Genomic DNA, 24,121 nt, shown 5'->3' with positions numbered 1-24,121 from the left:
GTCAGGCCAGAAATTACGACTGAAACATGCAAGTCACAGAGAGGCGTATACGTGTGGGGCCCAGAAAGTACCATCAGTGAAGATTGGACTTATAAACCAATTGTGATCACATGTAAAATTCAGAACGCGTTCTCCAGCCGTGGGTGACAGAGCTATTGTGAGCTCTGCATCTCCGACTGAATCTGGTCCAATCCTAAAACCAGTAAACTCAACTGTGTCAAACCACGTGTGGCGGTCCGATTACTCTGATTTCTCTGTAAACCAGCACGCAAGATAATTTAAACTTAACACATGGTAGGTATTATTTGTGGGAAAAATAGTAGCAATCTATAACAAAATGATATGCTTATCTTACATACACTTTAGAAACTATTAAAAAACGATTCAATGAAATGAATACTATCTTATTTTCTTTGGTATTTTTGTCATATTCAGATTTGCACATCAGAGTGCACATCATCAGGATAGACCATGAATAGGTTCCATTCCATCAACATCCTGAGGTTCTCTCTGTTACAATGGGGAGAAGGCTGAAGCAAAGCCAGATACTACAGGAATGCAGGATGTGGTAATTAGTTCAACTGTGAGCAGGCTCTAGGGAGCCTGATAGCACCCAATGAATGGGGGTTTGCCGAGAATCCAGTCCAGTTTGAGAAGATGTGGTGGGACCGCTGACCTTTGACCCCCTGGCCACAGACTGCCCATGTCCATTTATTGAATCATTCTCAGAAATGAATTTGGCCTTACACTTGCCACACCAGTCTGACTGCTTGGCCGCTCTTGAAGACTATTATCACCATGGACCTTTCATAATATCACTATAAATGAGGATGCTAAAAAGTACATGGCTTTCACAACACCTCTTGGCCTGCTTGAGTGCAATCACATGCCTAGGGGCCAAGTAGCAGCCCAGTATCTTTCATGAGGATGATGATGATGAAGCCAAATGGGCGCATTTTCCACTTAAGGTCTTTTTTGATGGCATGGCTGCAAATTCATCAACAGACACAGCTCAAAACATACCATATCTTATGTACTCCCCATTCATGTATACTAATAGTAACTGCTCTTGCATTTTATGAATCAGATTCTTTCCAACCCTGAGTACTGTCTCTAGGATATCCCAGAGAGGTATCATTCAGTATATCTACGCATACAATCACCAGTCATTTCTATGTCCTCTCACTCCCAATGAACCAGTGCTCAGCTAAACAGGCTTCCACTCACCTGCAGTTCTGCTGGGGTTCTGGATGCACCGACTGCATCAAATAGCCTACAGTTTGTTCCCAAAATAATTCTAAGTAAAAAGCCATTATGTAAAGGTTTTGGGTTTGTGTTTTCTTTGCGTCCTGGCTTTGGATGTTTGTTTACTCCCTTGGTTAGCCATGTGGTCTTTTGTTTACTTCCTTTGTTTACATGGGCTTTAGTTTCCCTGTCTCTGTAACCACATCTGTTCATGCACCACTTATTACTTCCTGGTTCATGAGTTCCGCTTGCTAATTTAATCATATTTTCCATCTGTTTTCAGTGAGTTCAGCCTTGTTAGGTTTTGTATAAATACTCCTGTTTTGCCTAGTTGTTTGGATGATCTTATATCTGTTTATTCTGTCTGCCTAATCCCTTTTCCTGTGTCCGTAATTTCCTGAAATTTCCTAAACTTTGTTTAATTCAAAGTTATGTGAGACAAACGTAATATGCTGTTGCAGTAACCACTTAAGCCAATAATTTTGCATAACCACGCAGTACATAACCTGTTGGGGAAAGTGTGCACAGCTGAGGTTATCCTTCAGGCTCAAAACCTCATAACCTGATTAACAACAAAATAACAGTCAGTTTGACAAGATGTGGCTTGGGCATGGCTGACAAGCTCCAATTACGTGTCTACACATGTCATTGTTTTTAACAACTGTTTTTTTCCTTGGAGAGGCGCTCCTGAGAAACTCTGACCGCCATCTTCTTACACTGTAATCTCCTCTGACGCATTTGGTTTAAAGGGGAATGTCGATACCCACTCTGACCACACCACTAATATTTGGTTTAAAGGGCATGTTGATACCCACTCTGACCACACCGCTAATATTTGGTTTAAAGGGCATGTTGATACCCACTCTGACCACACCGCTAATATTTGGTTTAAAGGGCATGTCGATACCCACTCTGACCACACCGTTAATATTTGTCTGAGGTGTTTCTTTTTTTGTTCAACACTGCACATGAATCTTTAGCTGCCAGCTGTTTTTGCTTATACTAGGGGCCTAAATATGTATTTTTTTGTACATCACAAAAACCTACTATTTTAACTGAGACTTAACTTGTTCTATCCAATACGCAAGAAATCGTATTGTGATATTCATTCATTCATTCAGTGACTCCAACAGTATCTTACTGTATATTATGACTTCAACAATGACTAATAGAATTACCACTGACAGCCCTGCAGTGTATCTTCTAACAATGTTACCGTACCCTTATGTATGTGTGTTCACTTGCCTTGTTTCCTGTAGAGTTGCTTCTGTATGTGGGGCAGTTCCTCTGTGCCCCTCCTTCCGGCTGGGTCCTCAGGGTGTGTGGCTGCGGATGACGCCAGGGCCCGCGGGGGTGGCATGTTTCCACTGGTCAAAGCAAGCAGGGTTTCTGTGTCCTGAGCCCGCTTTTTCTCTTTCTTTAACATACTCACCAATATACCTTGAAAACTGAGTGAAGGAAAAATTCTGTGATGACATTGGTATTCACTAGTGCTGTCAAACGATTAAAATATTTAATCGCGATTAATCGCATTTATGTCATAGTTAACTCAAAATTAATCGCGATTAATCGCAAATTTTTATCTATTCTTAATGTCCCTTAATTTATTTATTTTTTCCATCATTTTATTTTTATTTGAATGTCCTTATCAACATGGAAAAGTGGATTGGCTTGCTTTATGCAAATGTTTTATTTTATTGAAAACCAACATTGCCAAACAGGGCGGTACAAAATAAAATTATAAAGTGCACATTTCACATTTCAGGGACTCAGCCTATAGTGCAGTTAAACCATGGCTTAATATTGTATTTTTTTTTTCAAGTTTGCTGGGAACATAGCAGTCAGGCCTCTTATTTCAGAAACAATGAACCGTAACAGTTAGGTTACCAATAAAAGGTAAGCCTACTACTTCTTTTGCTTTCTTTGCTTTCTTACTTCTTTGACATTTTCAGACAACAGTAAAGCTTGCTTCTTTTGCACAACACAACTTTTAAAAGTAAACTTTCCATTCAGAAGCTTTCTATCATCCATTTCGCCGTATGGCGCTCACCATTCACTCAAACCGTAACGTTAGCCTTCTAAACAGTTTGCGAGGCCAAAAAAGAACGTTAATCAAAAAAAAAAATTAAAAAAAAAATAAAATCGCGTTAATCTCGCGATAAAAAAATCCACGGCGTTAAAAAAATCCACGGCGTTAAAAATGGGTTTGCGTTAACGCCGTTAATAACGCGTTAAACTGACAGCACTAGTATTCACGCTTGAATTATAATCAAAAATCACATAAGACCAACTGATCTTTCTGCTTATCATCTTAACTATAACAGGTTTTGCTGTCCAAACCAAGCCATTGGGCCCTGATTGAATTGCAGGAATGTGGGGGAGAAAACAAACTAAATTAATGTAAATAACACTAAAAAGTTATTGAGATATTTCATTTCAGAATGGATAAATTCATGTTCCCACATAAGCAGAACACCCTCCAATGAGTTCATCTGTTTTGTCACATTACATTTTAGAATACTACATTTGAACCAGTTAGTTAAATATGAAATATTGCATTGCTCACATAATCATTACATGATGGATATATTCAAGGAACAGAAAGCTGTTTTCAGGGGCCAGTTCCACCAACTAGATGAAAAAGCCTTCAGTATTTTAGCACTGTATATCATGAGTTACATTGTTGGCCATGTACTTTTGGCATGTACTTTCAACTCCCCAGTAAGGGCAACAGTATTATTAACTGGCATAGAAGCCAACATACTAGTTTAACAACAGATGGAAGTGTACACATTTGCCATGAGAAATGAAGGATACTGATCTCATTGTCTCGCTGAGTAAGCATATCTTTTAGTTTGTGCAGTTCTGTTTGAGTTGAACTCTCTATTTGATCTGTCTCAGCGAGATACGGAGGCACGGCACACTCACTGCTCCTGTGGTGAGCTGATGGACTTCCACAGATCATTGCCTAAGGAGACATCGGACAATCACTAGCACCATTTTGGTGTGAAATGGCTGCTGGTAATTTGAAGCAAATACACTTTTGAGAACATATAGGGTCCAATTTTCCTTAAAAAAAATCTATTTTCGTCTGGGGGAATTTTTCATCTCACTCTACAGCTTTTCATTGTTACTGTACAAGAACATATTTCATTGGAATTTCTGAACAAATCTGGCAAATTGATATGGGAGTGCAATACGGTATAACGTACTTCATAGGTGTGCAAATATCAACATTTTATTGACATTCTTAAGGATGTGTCACAATAGAAAATTCCACCAAGTTGTGGTACAGTATAAGTACTAGACTACATCTGTTGAAAATAATTGAAATGTGTTTGCACACATTGTATACATGAAACATAACCTTTTAATGTACAGATCAAATTCAGTTGAAATTATCTGCAAGATACTTCAACTCAGTCCATTAAGATTCATGCCACGTTGGAGATTCAACTTGACATGTACATGAACTCTGTGAACTACAGTGATTTACAAAACTCTGTGCATTCCAGAGAAAAGTCTTTTATGGCATGATGTCACTCAGCAGCATGCACCAGAGCACCAGAGAGTTTGCAAAAGGTCTGAGAGTCTATAAATCACTCCATAATCATGCACCTGAATATATGTCAGACATGCTCTCAAGGTACACACCCAGTAGATCCCTGAGGTCTTCTGGCACTGAACTCTTAACAGTTCCAAAGGCCAGCACAAAGGCATGACGAGGCAGCTTTTAGTTTCTATGCTCCCAGCCTTTAGAATACTCTTCCAGAAGACCTAAGAATGGCTGAACTTTTTAACCTCGCCTATCATTCTCTGTAATATTGATATCATCATGATATTGTTTTTTCCTCCCTATTGATTTTTTTCCAAGAAAAACAGATACCTACCTTAACCAAGGAGAAGCAGTAATGGATCTTCCTCATGTCGGGGCCCAGCTCCAGCTTCACCTCAGAGTCTGGCTCATCCAGAAAAGCCTTCACTTGCTCCTGTAGTCTACACACACACAATGTCCATAGACGTGGTGAAAGACAAAGAGTGTGTGATACATCCGGTGGAGTCATTTGGCAAGCTGAAGTGACTGAGAGCTACACTATCCTGGAAAGTCTAAGGGGTGTAAAAAATAAAAAAAAGCATTTTGCTCTACATTTAAGCATGGGTGTTGATATTATCCACTCCAAGGTTCTTGTGAACATACACACAAAATATAAAGTGCCTTACTAAAGTATTCAAGCCAAGGCATATGCTACGGTGACTTGAGTGGTACTATGTTTATGAAACAAAAGGAGCAATTTCCAAATTTTGAGAGAAGGCAAAATATCAATTCAATTTAATTCAATTTCATATAGCGCCATAACAATACGATTGACTCAAGGCGCTTTCCAGAGCCCAGAGCCTGGACCAAGTGCAAGCACATTGGCAGCGCTTCTTTTGCTCATGCATGTTTTTTTTATTCTTTACACTTCTATTATTTTCATTTGTTTTAGTCTTTTAAACTTGTATTTCCTTTAATTCGTGTTTATTCTTATTGTCAAATGATTTACCTAGACTAGAAAGCATTTCTGCAAAACTTCTGTTGTTTTAAAGCCACGCCATGCAACAATTTGATCCTTTTTGAGATATGATTTTAATGAGCAACTACTTTTGGTATAATTTTCAAACCAATTTTGATAGAATATGGTCATGTGAAGGAGAGACACCTGTCATTCCCACCAGTAGTTCTGTGGTTTGGGTCAGAACTCCACACCAAAATGTAAGAAAATACAAAAGATGCCAGTTACCATCTTAGCAAGCTTTTGTCTAAGCCAGATGGACTGTTGATGGTGTTTACAAGGTTTTCCTTTTTCTTTGGTATTTTCCGTAGGTAGCTCACTAGTTTAAGACCAAAACTAGTTTAAGTCCAAACCCATAATAATGCTTCTTTAAATGTGCTAATGAAGTCACTTGACTTAACTGAATTCAGTGTACGGTAATGGACACTTCCACTATATAGTAGCCTAGGCTAGACATGCTCTTTTCCCCACAGAATTAGAAAGACATCTGGGTTCTACATCTTCTCTTCTTGCTGCCACGGTAATATTTACAGTGTGTTCTGTGCTGACGCTTCTTGTTTCACATAACAAAACCAAGAAAGCGCTGCTCTTAGCTCTGCAGTGTTAAGTCAGATGAGTAGTCTATATTATCAGTGTTAAGTCAGATGAGTAGTCTATATTATCTAGGGTAAAAGCTGGTGTCAATTTCTTTCATTTGATGATGGTATTCTTTCACCAATGTTTTAGGTTAGTCCTCTATTCGTAGACAGCTAGGTTAGCTAGATGGATGAACCAGCTATTTACGGAGGCTTTCAGCTTAGGCTCCAAACTTAAGTGTGGCAGTGGCAAGTGGCAGACAGTGTAGGATAGTGAGTCCATTTATGTTTTGTTCTTTTGTGACATCACAGCAGTGATGTTGTACTTGACATTGCAACTAAATCAATTTGAATGTCTTTAAATGTTAATGGCTGCTCATCAAAATACTGCAATTGTTGGCAGATGACAGTTAGACATAATATTCAAGCTGATCTGATCAAAGCTGATCGAATATGCCTATCCAAATATCCGAGGGCTAATTGGTTCTGATTAAAAGATTGCAGGCTATACTGGCTGTAGTATGTTTTGTGTGCGCCTTGTTTCACTCTCATCTTGTAACAGTCTTTTGACACACATTTGAAAGGATAGGGGTATTTTAGGGGCAATTTGATATATTTCAGTGGTTCCCAAAGTATTTCTTATTACCAGAACTTTAACAGTACCGCTGTGATCAAAAAGAATAAACAGAATCGCAGAAAAGACAGATATGTGACTGACATGAGCAGGCCAAATGGATATGCAGGAGAAAGCTGTTCTTGAGTTGAGGTTTACTGTTTTAATGTAGAGTGACACTTATGTGAAGGGAATGTTTTCTTTCCAAGGAAGTCTACAGGGGGAACTGTGTTTTTAAAACAATCAAAATGAGCACCTGTGAGTCTCCTGTAGAGTTAGATCATCAAGATGTATAATGTAGATAAGCACCTGTGAGTCTCTAATCATTTGAACCCAGATGTAGAATATAGATGAGCACCTGTGAGTCTCCTGTAGAGTTAGATCATCGCTCCTCTGCTCTCCAGTTAGCAGAGCAAGCTCCTCCTTTAGACATTGGATTTCCTTCTTCAAACGCATGATTAGCTGAGAAAAAAAGAAAAAAAAGTAAATGACAGGCTAAATTCCCATTCACAAATTCTTGATGAAGACTGCTTCACTGGTCACTGGTGAATCACTGGTCAATTCAATCCATTAAATGGATGAGAATAATCAATGTCCCAACAATAGACAAAGCTAAACAAATTCATCATCAGCTTGACTTCCAATTTTGCAAGCAATTTTGCAATCATTCTAGAAGCAGGCTTGTGGCAATGGATATGACAGAATACTCTACATAATAACAATGAAATATATATGTGAAGGAAAAGCTTGAAGTTATATACACTACATATATACACACGTTTGAGTACTTTTTCCTATCCAAATTAACTCATCAATCAGAAATATACTATAGACACTGTTCATGTTGAAATATACTATCGACGCTGTTCATGTTGTGAATGACGATTACAGCAAGCAACTCATCACTCCCAATTATACAATGGTGTTAAATTATAGCTAATGACAGGCTAATTCATCATTATAACCCTTTTACAATTATGCCTGTCTAGCTGTAAAAACTGCTGTTTAAGGAAGTGATAAAACCGGCCTTCTTAGGGCTGCTTGAGTATCTAGCATGTAAATTTCGTCAACAAAAGGTTTTTGAAAACAAACTTGTTGAGACTTCCATGTTTTCATGTCCTCATCATTTGCCTTTCATAATGTATTCAAAAAGCAACATTAATAATCTTCAGACTAATTTAATGGGAGTAACTTCTTACCAGTGCTGGGTCCAGTTCTTCATTAAGAAGAGCCTCATTTTTGATCAGGGCCACCCGTTGGGCAAATCGACATGTGGAGATGGATTCCTGTTCGATAACACAGCAGGAGACAAAGGAATAACAAAGCACTGGATCTTTTTTATTGTTATGAATGTTCAAAGTAAATGCATTTTTTGTTGATCTAACATTTTACTTGAAACCTGTTTCATAAAGCTGACATGAAATCAAATGACACAAGGTCACATGAATCACGAGGGGCCATGCGCTATGACTGTGTATATGAAACAATACATGGAATTGTATCATTATCAGTTATGGCCATGACAGCCGCCATAACATCTATCATCATGCCAGATGACTCCATGCTCATTTTTGCTAACCACTTTCTACTTAGCACACAGTTTATGCCAGACTCCATGACCACAGCCTCATGACAATTGCACATTTTCCAACAAACATAATGGATTACTTGTGACAGCTGGATAAGTTATTACAGCACCATGTTTTTATCAACATAGTCATGATGGTTGTTTGTGCTACATCAGTCTGTGTTTGATTACGAGGCAGCCTATGCCATATGTATCTTTCTTCTTAAGGGATGTTAACATGTCATAACCAAGGTGCAAATTTTGCCAGGGGCGGGGGGGGCGTGTATATATCCCTGAATTATATCCCCATTGTGGACAAAATATACCTGAGGATTGACTAATGAAACACCAAATTGATGTAAATGGAAGAAGTTTGGAACTACCAAGAATCTTCCTAGACCTGGCAGCCTGGCCAAACTGAGCAATCGACGAAGACGGGCCTTAGCCAGGGAGGTGAGCAGGAACCCGAGGGTCACTAAGACAGAACTCCAGTGTATCCTTGTGGAGATGGGAGAACCTTTCAGAAGATCCACCATCCAGGCAGCACTCCACCAATCAGGCCTTTATGATTGAATTGGCCAGACGGAAGCCCCTCCTTAGTAAAAGGCACATCACAGCCCACTTGGAGTTTGCCAAAAGGCACTTAGAGGACTCTCAAACCAAGAGAATAAAGATTCTCTGGTCTGATGAAACCAAAATTGAACTTTTTGGCGTGAAGACCAAGTGTCAGGTCTGTATGAAACCAGGCACCGCTCATCACCTGGCTAATGCCCTCCCTACAGTGAAGCATGGCGGTGGCAACATCATGTTTTTCAGCAGCGGGAACGGGGCGACTAGTCCTGATAGAGGGAGGGTGAATGCACCTAAGTAGAGATCCTTGAAGAAAACCTGCTCCAGAGTGCTCTGGACCTCAGACTGGGGCAAAGGTTTACCTTCCAACATGACACCGGCCTGAAGCACACAGCCAAGAGAACAAAGGAGTGGCTTGGGAGAAAGTCTGTGCATGTCCTTGAGTAGCCCAGCCAGAGCCCAGACCTGAATCCAATTTAACATCTGTGGAAAGAGCTGAAAATGGCTGTGTACCGATGCTCCCCATCCAACCTGATTGAGCTTGCAAGGATATGTCAAGAGGAATGGACAAAAATGTCTAGAAACAAGTGTGCCAAGCTCGTAGGTTCTTTCCCAAGATGCCTAGAAGCTGTGGTCGCTGCCAAAGATGCAGCAACGAAGTATTAGGCAATAAAATTGCATGTTTTCTAAAAACCTGTTTTCACTTCGTCATTATTGGCTATTGTGTGTAGATGTTTGGGGCAGAAAATGAACTCAATCTATTGTAGTATAAGTCTGTAACGCAATAAAACGTGGAGAAGGTGAAAGGGAAGTGCAGACTTTCTGGCTTGACTGTAGATCTTTCTGTTGTTAATGGTCACAATTAGCCTGACGGTGTCATACTCATAATTCTAGTCAGAATATGAGTCTGATACCGCTCCGTTGGGCTGTGATTATGGGGCGTGTTTCAACCGAACCAGGAAAAAAAATGCCTCTCAATTGAATTTGTCTATTTTGGGCAGCACCAGCAAATCTGTAACCATAGCAAAACTATGACTACCTAGCAACGCCCTAGCAACACGTCCTAGCAACCACCCCAATTACCATAGTTACCACTTTGACTTCCCTAGCAACAACCTCAATTAACATAGCAACATCCTAGCAACCACTACTGAAATGACAACCTAGCAACAACCATGGCAACCACCATACCTACGCTAGCAACGCCATGGCAACCACCTCAATTGCCCTAGCAACCACAAATATAATGTCAATCTGACAACCACCATCAAATGACATGACTTCCTTAGGAACACCCTAGCAACCACTTTAATTACCATAGCAACCACTTTGACTTCCCTAGCAACACCCTAGCAACCACCTCAATTACCATAGCAACATCCTAGCAACCACTTCTACTGGTATTTCCTTCAGAAAATGCATATCTAGTTTAAAATTTAAAGTTAATATGCAAGCTTTTGTGCCCCACCGTTACAGAATCTGCCACACATTTTCTGCATTTGCAACACTTTTACACAGTCAGTTTGTTCTACGGAGTATTGGTCTGAGAGTTGAGCCTGAAAGACATGAACCTTACATCTGTATTTCTTGTGTCGACAGACACAGTGGCAATCATAGTGGTCATGCAGTTCCCTCAACACTGATGTCATCATAGAGTTGCGGTATGGAATATGGGACCGTTTCTTCTCTGAAAGGGCAATGATGACCTAGAAGGAATAAGCAATATGGTAAATGATCAAACATTTCATATTTTCTAGCAAAAATTCAGATACATTCACAACACACATTATATTTACAACTTTTTGCTCGTACAGGCACAGACACAAGATTAAACTATTTCTATATGAATGCTTGTGAAAGTCTGTCCTTACCTGCTCCAGGTAGTGCAAGGACAGGTTGATATATTTTGCCTCAGTGAGTAGCTGACCTCCTACACCTGTTTTGCTCACACGCTCAGATCCAGCAAGATCTACCAGGTGCAACTTGGAGCGCCGCACTGTGGCTGAACCTGGCTCACGGCTGCACAGATGGATGGTGAAGATACAGTGGGAGCGGGTAGAGGCTTGATTCATCGGGGTCTGCAGTGGAGAGAAAGTACAGAGGAGACCCATGAACAGCAGATTCTCTGAAGACAAAGGGGACTGTGATTAACCAAGTACAAGTTAGCATTAAGTAAGCATTAGTGGCAGTGTGTTTAGGTAAGTTTGATGGATGATGATGTAAATACCCACGCAAAAGAAGGTGAGGGATGCATTTAGCTGCTACATTAGCATTTAAAGGAACAGGCACTCAAAACAGGTCGCTCTGAGCAGGGCTGTTTTAGACAGGGTGGGAAGGGTGCTTTTAGCTTGATCCCTGTGGTATTTTGACCAAAGTATGTTTCAGACGTTTCATGATACGATGACTCCTTTAATACACTGAATAAGCTTTTTTCCTCACTGTTGCAACCAAATAAAGCAGTGGACAGTGTGTCTAAAAACGACAATCTTTCTGCAGCTTTTGATGGTGCATATACACAAAATGAAAACAAACACATGATTTTTAAAACAAGCTCTAACATTTAAAAGTCTACCTTTTGATATCTCCACAACCTCATAACATACTGGGTTAAAACTCTTATTAAATAAAATTGTCTCCACAACTAACGGATGTATTATGGCTTAAAAGAGAGAGCCCATCCCACTTCAAAGCCCAGTCAGCAGCGTTCCCTGCGTCACTGTGCATCTCTTGCAAGAGAATGTCAATGGGTGTCTTAACAATTAAAATTCCGCCCTTTTAAACCAGTCTCTTGCACCATTCATATTTAAGGAGGCAATACTAAACTCACCAATTGGCATAAATAAAGAGAAAAGCATGCATGGTCTCAATAACCAAGTTAACAAAATAAAAACTAATATACATCTCCGTCATTTTGTCTTAATTTTCTCAAACTCATGAACCTAATCATCGTGAACCTGACTATTACTATCGTTAATAATAATTACTATTATTATCATTGGCACCTAAAAGAATGTTTAGCTTTGTGAGAACATTTAGACGGTAGCCCTCTTGGTCAGTGAAGCCTCCTGCCATGAACAACCTCGTTTTCATTATAAACCTTTCAATGTCAGGGAAAAACTCATTAATGTAAACATTTGATGTAAAGTGCCGTTAATACAGTCAGAAGATTTGCTCTTGCTTTCTGCATCAGTGGAATTGAAATCTCTATCACTCTCCTTCTCTTTAGCTTGTGCATGGGAGCGGGCCGGTCCCCTCCTCTTTTGGGACACTTCAAACACTGTTTCTGTGAGAGGAATTCCATTCACAACTACCTCAGCAAAAAAACAGATCCAATTGTTCTGAGAGTTATCTGAACTCATATCAGCCTCAGCCTTCTCTTCTCACACCGGTTCAGCAGAGCCACTCTGGTCAGAGGGTCTAGCCTCAGGTGTCTTCACGTGAGAGGGTTTTATTCCTCTTCCCTCTCCTGATGACCCATTTGGCCGCAACCAAAACATTTGATCATATTAGTGCTAGCAAAGACAGCATATTTTAACTCATCTACCTTCACATTCAAAGTTAAATCTAGATCTTTGTTATCCTTCAGTCTCATATAAACAAACAAACTGTCTGAAAGACACATGTTTCACTGGCGGGGATTTGCTCACTATCGCTATCTTCTTTATTGGTGAGACCAGTTTACCATAGAGGGTAAGTATGTCATCAACTCCATCAACCCGTACTCCACTTTCAACCATTTCATTTGCCAAATCCACTGTCTGAAGGAACAAAACGACTGCACGGTTCATGCGGGCCACAGATAGAATATTGTCATGTCCATCAATCTCCCCTACTACATTCTCCAACGCTGGTGGTAGAGGCTATATTACTAGCGTGACGGCGAGGAAGAAAATCAAACTTCCCTATACCTGAGGCAGCCAAGCTCCCAGCACAGAAGAAGATGCCCAGGCCAGAGAGACAAAACACTACACACCCACCACCACCATATATATATATATATATATATATGTATAAAGAGAGACAGAAAAGATAACAAGCGATTCTGGCACAGCGGTCCCAGTGATTGGCTTCATATGTTTGAGTTACAAAAAAGGAGAAAAGATACAGCATAGAGGGATAGATAAAAGGGTCAAGAGCGTAAAGGTGGAGAGAAGGAGAGAAAATGGAATAATACCGGGAGATGGAGAATATGAGGAGTTGGAGAGGGATATATGGATGGATGGATGGATGGATGGATGGATGATAGATAGATAGATAGATAGATAGATAGAATATGTGGAAGGAGCTTCTGGAAAGAGAGAATGAGTGAAAGTAGGCAAGAGAAAGGAGAGGGGGAGGGAGGAGATTAAAATGGCCGATGGATAAAGTGGAAGACATAGACATGGAAAAGAAAGAAGGAAAAAAGATGGGAGGGAGGATGGAGGACTTTAAAGTCAGAGAAAACTGACATGAAAAAGGAGAAAAAAAAGAGTGGGAATTGACAGACAGAGTAACAGAAAGAAAAAAGAATCAGGTTGAAGAAAAAGAGTAAAGAGAGTAAAGATGTAAAGAAGGAGAAGAAATGGACTAATAGAGAGAGAGATGGAGTGTAAGATACAGAGATGGAAATAAAAGTGAGTATGGAAGGTGCCGCTTATCTCCTAGTCATACAGTTAGGCCTATATTGATGCTTAGCATGCACTGTAATAACATGTAGAGAGAAGAAGAAAAAGAAGAAGAAGAAGAAGAAGAAGAAGAAGAAACCACCAGATAACATTATTATGTAATACTTATTCCAAATAAATAGAGGTAACATCTCATATGAAACACTGTCAGCCCTTAAGACATTCAACTTCCTTTATTCTGTGAGGATTCTATGGCTGCAAGAAAGAAAGCACCAGCACAAAAAAGACAACATTTCTGGAAACAACAACTCGGTCAAACAACAACTGTACTCACTCACCTCTGCAATCATTCGATTGGTATCACCAAGGAAAAGCAAATTCAAAGCGTCCTCCTCATTGTCCGACTGCAATAAAGATAGGTTCTTCAAATGGATGTTCTGGTCTGTGTCCTCTAAGATGGTGACCTTTCTAGAAACAAACATATTTGAAAACATATGAATGACATGACACACTTAAAGCAATCAAGAGGCGCAGCAACAGATGTGCCCTTTACACATCTATACACAAAAAATACAAAATGTGCAGCAAGTTTGGAAAATGATAAGAAATTGACAGGCGTACAGTAATACCGTGGTTCACATGTGTGTATTGAACCGTAGGGGCTGCACCAAACTGTTTGCATCCATATTCTCTAGCAGCCTTGGTGAAAACATCTTCCGTAGACAATTCCTATCCAGTGGGCATGTCAGATACCAAGTGTTTTACATTACCAACGTTGCTCTGGCAATGAACAGCCCATCACTTGATGTCATAGGTAAACATTTTTAGGTACAAAAACATGATTTGTGTCAACTGAAAAATTGCTGGGTCATGGACTGAAACATGAAGCACTTGAAGTGTGCCTTTAAAAAAACCAGAACCAAGGTTTCTTGGAGTAAAGAACAGTATTTACTTACGGCAAGTCCTCTAGTGCGGAGGCCTCTTGTCGTGGGTCGAGTAGATCAAAGCCCATTTCATTGTAGATTTCAAGATAGGATATATGAGTCGTGTACACCTTACTGTTGTCCTGTAGATAAAACAGCACCATTTTGTTAATGCATATCTATATAAAAAAAGATCAGTCTGTGAATATAATAACTAAACAACATTAAAGACAACATATGATTCCATATGCTTTTGCACACACCATGAAACCATGAATGTTTGAAATTTTCAAATATATTAATATTTCTGAAGTTTACTGAAGCTTTACAGAAATACAAAACTGGACTATGACATAGGGTGCTGAACACATATATCCTACTCACTGTATAGGCTGCTATGGACTACATTTGCCAGCCCACGAGTTAGCATGCTAGCAAGCTTTCATCAGTGCCAACCGTGCTGTTGTTGGTGATTTTGCATACCATTTCCATAGTTAGCTTGCTAGTTTGCATCCAAAACTCCTTACTTCTGCACAGCAACACGAAAATAAAACCTGCTTAAAACTCCCCACTGTTCTATGAAACATTTATGAGTGGAAGTTGGGCAGCCTGTCTTCTAATAAGGTTTTAACACACACACACACACACCTGGCTGAAGTGTTGGTATAGGTAGGAGAGGGTGCGGGGAATGATTCCACGGTCAGAATAGTGCTCTGCTCCTCCTGTGATGGTAAATGTCTTCCCACTACCTGTCTGGCCATAAGCAAAGATAGTTCCATTGTACCCTGCCAACACCCTGTGGATAGAAATACCAACTGATTAGCCGTTAGTCTGACTTACCTTAATGGCATCTAAAAAAAAAGCTATATTTCCAATAGATGACTCCAAAAGACAATGACGAGAATTCAGACAAACCTTTGAATAAAAAAAAAGTGATATGTGTATGGTACTGGGATTCTAAATTTGAGTCAATTAGGGTGACCATATTTGAGTTTGTGAAAAAGAGGACACTTCGTCGCGGGGGAGGGGGCGTGGTAGTCTATAGCATACAGATGACCTCCCCTCCCCCCGCAACGAAGTTTTTACATATTTTTCACATGCAGATGACCCGCCCCCTCCCCCCTATACGAAATTTTGACATGTTTTACACATGCAGATGTCATGTGCTCTTGTAAACAATGCAACTAGTGGAAGCAAGGTGCTCAGTGTTGCCAGATTGGAAATGTCAAAGTATCGTACCAAATGCTCAAAAATATCGTCTTTGGAGGATAATTATCGTGCATTTGGCAACGCTGAGAGGGCGGTCGACCAATGACAGTTCTCTCTACAGTCAGAGCTCACGCAAGAAGGTGGAACGTAAGGGAGATACCCTTTCCAAAACTTGTAAGGACGTAAAAACTAATTTGTGAAGGACCCAGAGAAACACAAATATCCAACGAGGCAAAATCCCGGACGTTTTTGGAATCCCTGCCGGACGCATTTTTTAGGTCTCAAAAAAAGGACCTCTGGTCACCCTAAGTCAATCATATGTAGTTTTCTTACATGATCAAATGCATTCTAATGGCACGGTCATGGCTAAGGGACAATAACTTAATCACCCAGATAATCATCCAGGAAGCAAAAAAACACAGCAATATTCTCTTGGACCTGTAAACAAACAATGAAAGCTCAAGCTACCCAACGTTGTCATTACGTGAAATATGCAGAAGGAGATGGATGAGCTCTCCACTAGCCAGAAGCCATGATCTACTTACATCTAGCTTCAAGGTGTTAGCCTTCCTTACAGCCAATGACATGAATCGGACTACCCTTTACTAAATATACCTCACAATTTCTGTGAGTAGCGCACAGACGGAACGTTCTTTCAGTTACTTTAAACTATTCAAAATGTACTTCCGTGCCACCATGGGCGAGGAACAACTTGTGCTACTATTTATCGAAAGAGAGTGAGCTGTGTAGGTACCAGAATGACTATCCTCGCAGCGGGGGCCAGAATAATGGAGGTGTCACGTCTGTGCTGAACCCAGCTTCGGCCACGCCATTGGATTTCCTGGATTATAGATAATTTTGTGACAAAACTATTGGGAGTAGAGAGCTAATATTTGGGACTATACCTATTAAGAAGTGTATGAACCACCTTGAATTTTTTCAGACAAATCTGAGATGGTCGAGTGGGGAATTTTCCTTAAATTGTCACGTTTGGCGTGGAATGACTGTAGTCAGTGTAGATCATGATAGGGAAAACTGAGCTTTAGAGCGCCATTCTTTTTCTGAGTGTTGTGCCTGTGTTGGCTGTAGGCAGAAGGCATGATGGGAAACGTGTGGTGTGCTACAATGTGTGTTTTACAAAGTCTGAGCACCTCTGAAAGTAGGTTTTTGTAAAGGTATGTTTACATTTCATTTCATTTTACTACATTCCTTTTACTCTCATGTTATTTTTGCTGAGATTTTGTAGAATATAACCATATATGGCAGTTTTACATCAATGTTTTAGTTAGGTTACAAAAAATATCAAGGCATGTCAGACTACCTCAAAGAGTCTGACAGGCCTTGGACTCCAGAGAGTTGAAATAACAAGCAGTGGAAACATTCAACAAGTTAGTGACAAACTGAACATGTTCTGTGCTACGTGTACACTATGAGGTGTTGTAAGCTTGCCATCTACCACTAGCCGGCTTGTTAAAATGGGCATATTTTTTATGAACCAACACGTCAATAAATCCGCTGAAAACCTCGCCAATAATTCCGCCTAAATTAGATATTTAAAACAGGCAACTGCAGAAACGTTTCGAATGTATGTAGTGACAAAGTGAACATGCTCTGTGGGTCTATATTATTCGTTATGGATGACAGAAGCCATGATCTACTTACATCACCCACTGCAAAAACTACGATGAAAGTAACATTAAGAAAGCGAAGGCAGGTGGGTTTCTTATGTGTGTTAGCACACTACCAACTCTGGTGAGATATCCCTGTAATAATCCTACATTCATCGCCCATCTAGCTTCAAACCGAACAGAATAAACAAGCATACAGATTGCTTTCATACCTACGTACGTAAAATGTATTGATTAACAAAAATCAACTGTGTTTTGAAGACACAGTGAGTGAGCACACATTTATGTAATCCGTGTGCACCCCTGTCCATGCAGGGAAGATGCTGACTGATGTTGAGTGACTATGGTAATGCAATGATGACAGTAGAGATGTGTCTATTCATCAGTATATGTGTCTTCTTGTTGGCTAGAGTTTGTTTAACAGAATTCTGGCACAATTTCCTGTTCATTCGTACAGACTTCATTTAAACTTTGTTTGATAGACCTTCTCAGCCTGACTGATCTATCCTTGAACTCTGCCATGATTAACATTCTGTAAGTGTCCACGGTCAAATGTTACTGCTGCATTCTCTATCTATCTATCTATCTATCTATCTATCTATCTATCATCCTCTCCATCTCTTTCCTAATGTCTTTGTATTAACATGCTATCCTCTCTCTATCTCTCTATCTACCCACCTATATTTCTTTTTTTCTGTCTCTGTCTCTAACTTTAGGTGATTATCACCTTCCTCATCTCTACATTGCCAGTCACTGACTTCCTGTAACGTTCCTTATCTTAGAATAGAATAGAATAGAATAGACTTTATTTGTCATTGTGCATTAGATACACAACGAAATTTGTTTGTGCAACCACTAAAAAAAGTGCAGTTGTGCTGGGTGGAGGGTATGAGGGTTGTGTGATTGTTTAGTTCTGTGATGGCCCTGGGGATGAAACTGTTCTGCAGTCTGGAGGTGCGGGCTGTATTGGCCCGGTAGCGCCTGCCAGAGGGTAGCAGGGTGAAGAGATGGACAAAGCAACTTACAGTGTTAGGCTGCAGGTGCATATCAGCCATTCAATTCAATCCAATTCAGTTTTATTTATATAGCGCTAAAACAATCAAATAGTTTCAAGGCGCTTTACCGATCCCAGGGCCTGAACCTGGAGAATATGACCAACCTTACTGCTCTGTTTCATAACTTAGTTATCTGACTGAACCTGGAGAATATGACCAACCTTACTGCTCTGTTTCATAACGTACTTATCTGACTGAACCGTGCTCCCCACCACTAACAAAAACAGCTAGTCACTTGTGGTCCACAACCATAGTCCACTAATAGGAAACCATCAGAGGACATTATGGCACGACTAAAACCTCCAAATAAAACTCCAAAAAACATTGCAATGCCTGGGGTTAAACACCTCTTACAACATCTTTCATCAAAAAACATGAGAAAAACAAATAAACAGTGCTGCTTACTGTACTCTCAAAAACTACAGGCCTAATATCAACATATTAATACTTAACTGTGGTATATTTCTCAATTTTCCAATTTACCTTTCAGCTACAGGCTTGGCAATCATCTCAAAAACCTCTTCCTGCTTGCATGCTTGATCAAAAATCTTCTGGAACCTATCAGGAAAATGAATATCATTAGTTGAGGGGAAAAAATCGAGTTTATTGCAGGGTTATTGTTACTTTATTATTAATCACTTTGGTAACACTTTAAATTACAACCCGCTAATTAAGGGCAAGTACCTCTGATTGTATTACTTAAAATACTTAAAGCTACTTATAAGAGACACTCTTGTAACAACATGGTTATATAGCAGGGTAAGTAATTGTGGAATACAGAGCAAGAGTATAGTATAGTATAGGGTATAACTCTAAGTAAGTGGTTATTACCAGGCAATCTTCAAACATTTTACAAATAAGTACGGTATAAAAATTTTGAGATCATTGTCTTTCTAAAAGTTATTAGATGTTACTTAAAAGACTATTATTATACCAAGAAAAATTGGAGATCAAAACTTAATTCTAACTTTATTTACTCATTTTGTTTTAGTATTTTGCATTAATATTTTGTAGAAATATGGTTTAGTTCGAAAAACATGTAATAGAACATTGCTTTTTGCCAGAAAACCTCTATTCTGGTATTTGGGAGCTGACTGTAGCTAACACACTAAACCTTTCTGCCCGGACCCTACCACCTTACCTGAATCTGTACTTCTCCCTCTTGTTGACATGTTTACCACCTTACCTGAATCTGTACTTCTCCCTCTTGTTGACATGTTTACCACCTTACCTGAATCTGTACTTCTCCCTCTTGTTGACATGTTTACCACCTTACCTGAATCTGTACTTCTCCCTCTTGTTGTTGATGAAGCCATCTGCAAGATCTTTAGGCACCTCAAACTCCAGAGAGGAACCATCTTCATCCACAGAATAAACCTACAGATATTCATGTAACCAGATCAATGTTTCCGTACCAATATCATACTACTATCACTGCATTTATGGGCTTTTTTCATCTATAAAACAAACCAGTAAGGTAATATTGCTATACACCAGCATAACCCAAAGGTACAGGTAAGTATTGCACTTTTTATTATTAAGAAATATGAGACAACACTTTACACCAGGTATCTGTATCCCACTTCATCAATATGAAAAGGGAAGTATTTATTTTGCCAGAAAACAGCTAAACATTGCCCCAAATTATTATTTTGACAGCAAGTTCTCTGATTGGTAGCTACAGCAGATCTCAGATTTCAACTGACGTGTGAAAACTTGGTGTGAACGGCAACAAGCCATGCTGAACAGGTTGCTGTCCTGCACCAACAAGGCCTTTTTCTATTCGACTGGTCGTGTTGAGTGAAGGATGTTTTGGTTCACTCACTGCGCGGGTGGGCGTGGCCTAAATGTGCAGCTCTAGTCCAGTCGAATAGACCTTACTTTATTGACAAACAGATAGCTTGACCCGGTTCGCGACTAGTCTGACCAACAAGCAAGCGTTTTCTCCTGCCTTACTACTCTTCCTTTAAGGGTTAGTTAATTTGACTCAGTTGTGAACTTATATAACGTTGGGTACTTTTTCAAGGCAATAGTTTTTAATAAATAACGTTAGGCTAGCACTTAATTACCTAACGTTAGACAGTGTATGATGTTTCTCTGTGTACACCTCTTCACAAACTAACATTAAAAGTTTAAATTACTTACCGACGTTGCTTTCTTGTTTGGTTTAACACGTGCAAAAATCTGAATAGTCTGTTTTACCATTTTCACAAGATAACGGAAAAGTTAGCGTGGGGCTCTTCGTTAGATTTCCACAAATGCCTCCCGGAAGCCCCGTGCGTCTCCTCGTTCACTTGGTTTGTTACACTGGTTGCCAGGTTACGACGTATGCGTGAAATAGGATTGCTCGTATGCTACGTTCAAAAAAACTCGGAACTCTTTTTTTCCCCTGTTGAAATTCCCATTAAATGATGAGTTGAAAAGACGGCCGTCAAGCTGGAGCTGGACAGCTTTTCTTTCCTGTTGCAGTTTGCAACTGACATTTCTAATGTGAGTTCTCGCGGAATTGTGTCCCTTGTTGTTTACAGTGGATACAGTTGAAATTCCCCTTTCCTTTTCATTAAAATGGACAACATGCCTGAGGTAATCAATTATAGTGTTAATTTAATAAGTCGTTGTTGTGATACATTCAGTAGGTCAGCACTGTAGTCACAAATTCAGTGTTTTTATCTGCACTGTAACCATGGACTGAATAGCATTGAAGACTCCCAAAGAAGGCAAAGGAAACAGTTTGGTAGAAACAATTACACGCTGTGTACCTTTTGAACTGTGTTGAAACTGAAGCCAAGTTGCATAATTCGCTCTCTGACTGTACATAAAGTAATAGAGCAATGAAAGGGATTCTGTGCCACTGTTGCAGAAATCACATATCAGATCCATGTATTTCTTAAATCTTAAAACTATTCACGCATTCTAGCATAAAGTAAGACAACATTTCTAACCAGCATGCATTGCATTAAGTCAGCCAATCGTGCTGCACACTGCACCACTTCAAATTGAATGGAACCCATAGCTCCATTCCATTTGAAGTCAGAGCTCCGAATCGTGGTGCATCCCATAATGTAATTTGCATGCTTCCTCTGTCCTCGTTCCTCAGCCCTACAGCTTGTGCCCCAGAAATAGTTTGAAGTGTGACACCATGAAGGATGTCTCATTTCTCGAATTGCCGCCAGAGGAGACTAGGAGTGAGGAGGGGGACCTATGAGCGAGGATACATAACAGCATCCTATGCTTAAGTTATGGTTGTCGTCACAAGACGTGACGTGTCCTTTTGAAACCTATAGGCAAAGATTTCAGAACGTGAGGTAAAGCCCAAGCTGAAAATTCCCCGCCCTTTCTTCACATCTGTGAACTTGCAATTTAAAATAAGATGCAGGAGTTTATGAATGAAAATAAATGATCAGTCAAACCAAGAAAATATCTTCATATGTGTGTCATGTCACAAGAACAGCATAATATCACACCTCGTTAACTGTACTTGTTAACAGAGAATTGTTTATGCTTTAGCGGATTTCAACAGCTGTAGTATGGTAGGCCTTCTATCAATGTCAATATTGTCTGCAATTTCCACAGACTTCAATATTAAGTAGCCCAGGTCTAATTCAATTTGGAGTTTGTTTAAAATAATTGAAGCTTTCCCTTAACATGCTGTTTTTGAAAGGTCGGTTTATATGATTAATACTGTACTCTATCTAGGTTAGAATTCATGTAATATCACATTTAGCCTAGTTTATAGATGGGGGTGTGCATATCGTAGTACTGGATCCAGACATGGCAAGAATTGTCATAGTTGAACTAGCTCATGTTAGAAAGCTTTAGATCTTCTTGGCTAAATTGAATGTTACAAACCTAGTCCATGGGGCTATGGTGTCCTGCCCTCTCCCCCAAAGTTACACCAGGTATGCTGTGGCAGTGGCACATGGGGGGCCTGTTAGCATGAAGGTCACACAGACTGTGAGAGAGTAATATATCTAAACAGCTACACCTGTGTAGTGACTGTTTTAAAAGGAGAACAATTTCCGTTTGTTTGGGCTGATTGCCCATAAGGCCAAAATGTTTATCAAACTTTTGATGCTCTGGCTCACTTAACCTCTTCCAAGTGTACAAGCAAAGGATGCACAACAGAGAGCATCATTCTCCTGCAGTTTATCAAACGTTTGAAGATTGTTTTTCAGAACAAGGCTGGAGGGTGAGAGGTTGATGCCAACTTCATTTGAATACACTGTCAAGGCCCAATCCTCCATGACTGAATTTTTTTAATGTTAACGTATGTCATACATTATTTAAAACCTTATACTTCTATTTTTATATGCATTTATATGAGAGAAAAGTTGATTCCATGGTTCCTTTTTCTTTTTTTTGGAAATCACAATAAAAAGTAATATGTAAACAAATGAATATTAAATTAGTGAGACATTGATAATTCTATTAGAAAATTTCAATTTACCTACAGTAATATGCAAAAGTTAAGGTACTTTAGTTGTTTGTGTTCCAGTTAATATATCCTTATTAGCATTAGTGTGTCAATAAGAAATCATATTTCATACTTTCAAATTGTCATGGACTTCAGGCGACACACAAGATGTTCGAGGGATAGAAGTTTATTATGAGAGCCAAAGCCAAGGGAACAAGGAAATACAACAAACAGGAAAGCAGAGAAGATAAGAATTAGCAAAAACAATGAAAACACAGAAGTCAAACACGATAACTAAGGGCAAATCAAAGATCATGCGAGGCAGGAGCACTGCACAGAAGTATAGAGCGCAGGAGTGAAAGGGGGGAACGGAAGAACAGAACAACCTGGGAGTCGCGGAATGGAGGTTTGGTCGACATGGGAATCCACCAGTCTGAAGCTGGAGTCATCAGGGTTGTAATCCTTCAAGAATCGACCCTTCCCCTTTTTGAAGTAGGATGGGCACGCGCAATTGCCCTGATAAGTGAAGTCTGGTTCTAATAAACGACATTGTTTGAGGGCAGATCAGCTTTGGACGAACCGAGATAGCCTGTCCTCAATCATCGCGGTAATTTAAACTGGCTAATGGGACAATTGATCGACTTAACTGAACCACGTACGACGAATGGGGCCAAGGGCTAAAACACACAAACAACAAAAACACAAAACACATGGAGAAAAAAAAAAACAGGCAGAGAGTCCTCAATAGGCCAAACAATGTCCCAACTTGTGACACTAACTAAAAGAGACAAAATGATGGAAGTCAGATGTCGAGCTTGCCATCTTTCTACTGTACTAGTAAGCAATACCTTATTAGCTGTCTTTGTCAGAACTGCTGGGGGAAGAGGACCCAAATGCATGACACAGGAGGCAGACATAAGGCAAAAGCAGGGTTTAATATTAAAAGGAAGAATCATAGAAGGAGAAAAAAAGCAGGCAAGGCAATCCACAAAAACACAGGAAAAAAACTCAAAGTCCCTGCAGGCAAGTCATCCACAGAACAAATAGGCAGGTATAGCATACAGGCATAAGCTTAGCTAGCTAGGTTTTCATCATAAACATCCCTGCCAATGTTATCTATGAAAGAATGTGACACAGGCTGTAACCGTATTGGTGTCTTCCCTGT

At 39.8% G+C, this 24,121-nt stretch overlaps 1 protein-coding gene across 1 annotated transcript; it reads right to left on the bottom strand.

Annotated features, from left to right (window-relative positions):
• Window positions 1-911: 911 nt before the first annotated feature.
• Window positions 912-20,853, bottom strand: kif6 (kinesin family member 6). Its single transcript, XM_031580150.2, is given in 14 exon segments — window positions 912-2,685; window positions 4,063-4,213; window positions 5,136-5,241; window positions 7,345-7,448; window positions 8,186-8,272; window positions 10,700-10,757; window positions 10,759-10,829; window positions 10,995-11,201; window positions 14,066-14,195; window positions 14,684-14,793; window positions 15,299-15,446; window positions 19,026-19,100; window positions 19,819-19,919; window positions 20,688-20,853. Coding segments are annotated over 14 exon segments (1,611 nt in total). The 5' UTR covers window positions 20,748-20,853; the 3' UTR covers window positions 912-2,482.
• Window positions 20,854-24,121: the final 3,268 nt, after the last annotated feature.

Source organism: Clupea harengus, chromosome 14, assembly GCF_900700415.2.
Source record: "Clupea harengus chromosome 14, Ch_v2.0.2, whole genome shotgun sequence".
Taxonomy (NCBI): Eukaryota; Metazoa; Chordata; class Actinopteri; order Clupeiformes; family Clupeidae; genus Clupea; species Clupea harengus.
This window is presented reverse-complemented; position numbering and strand designations above follow the sequence as displayed.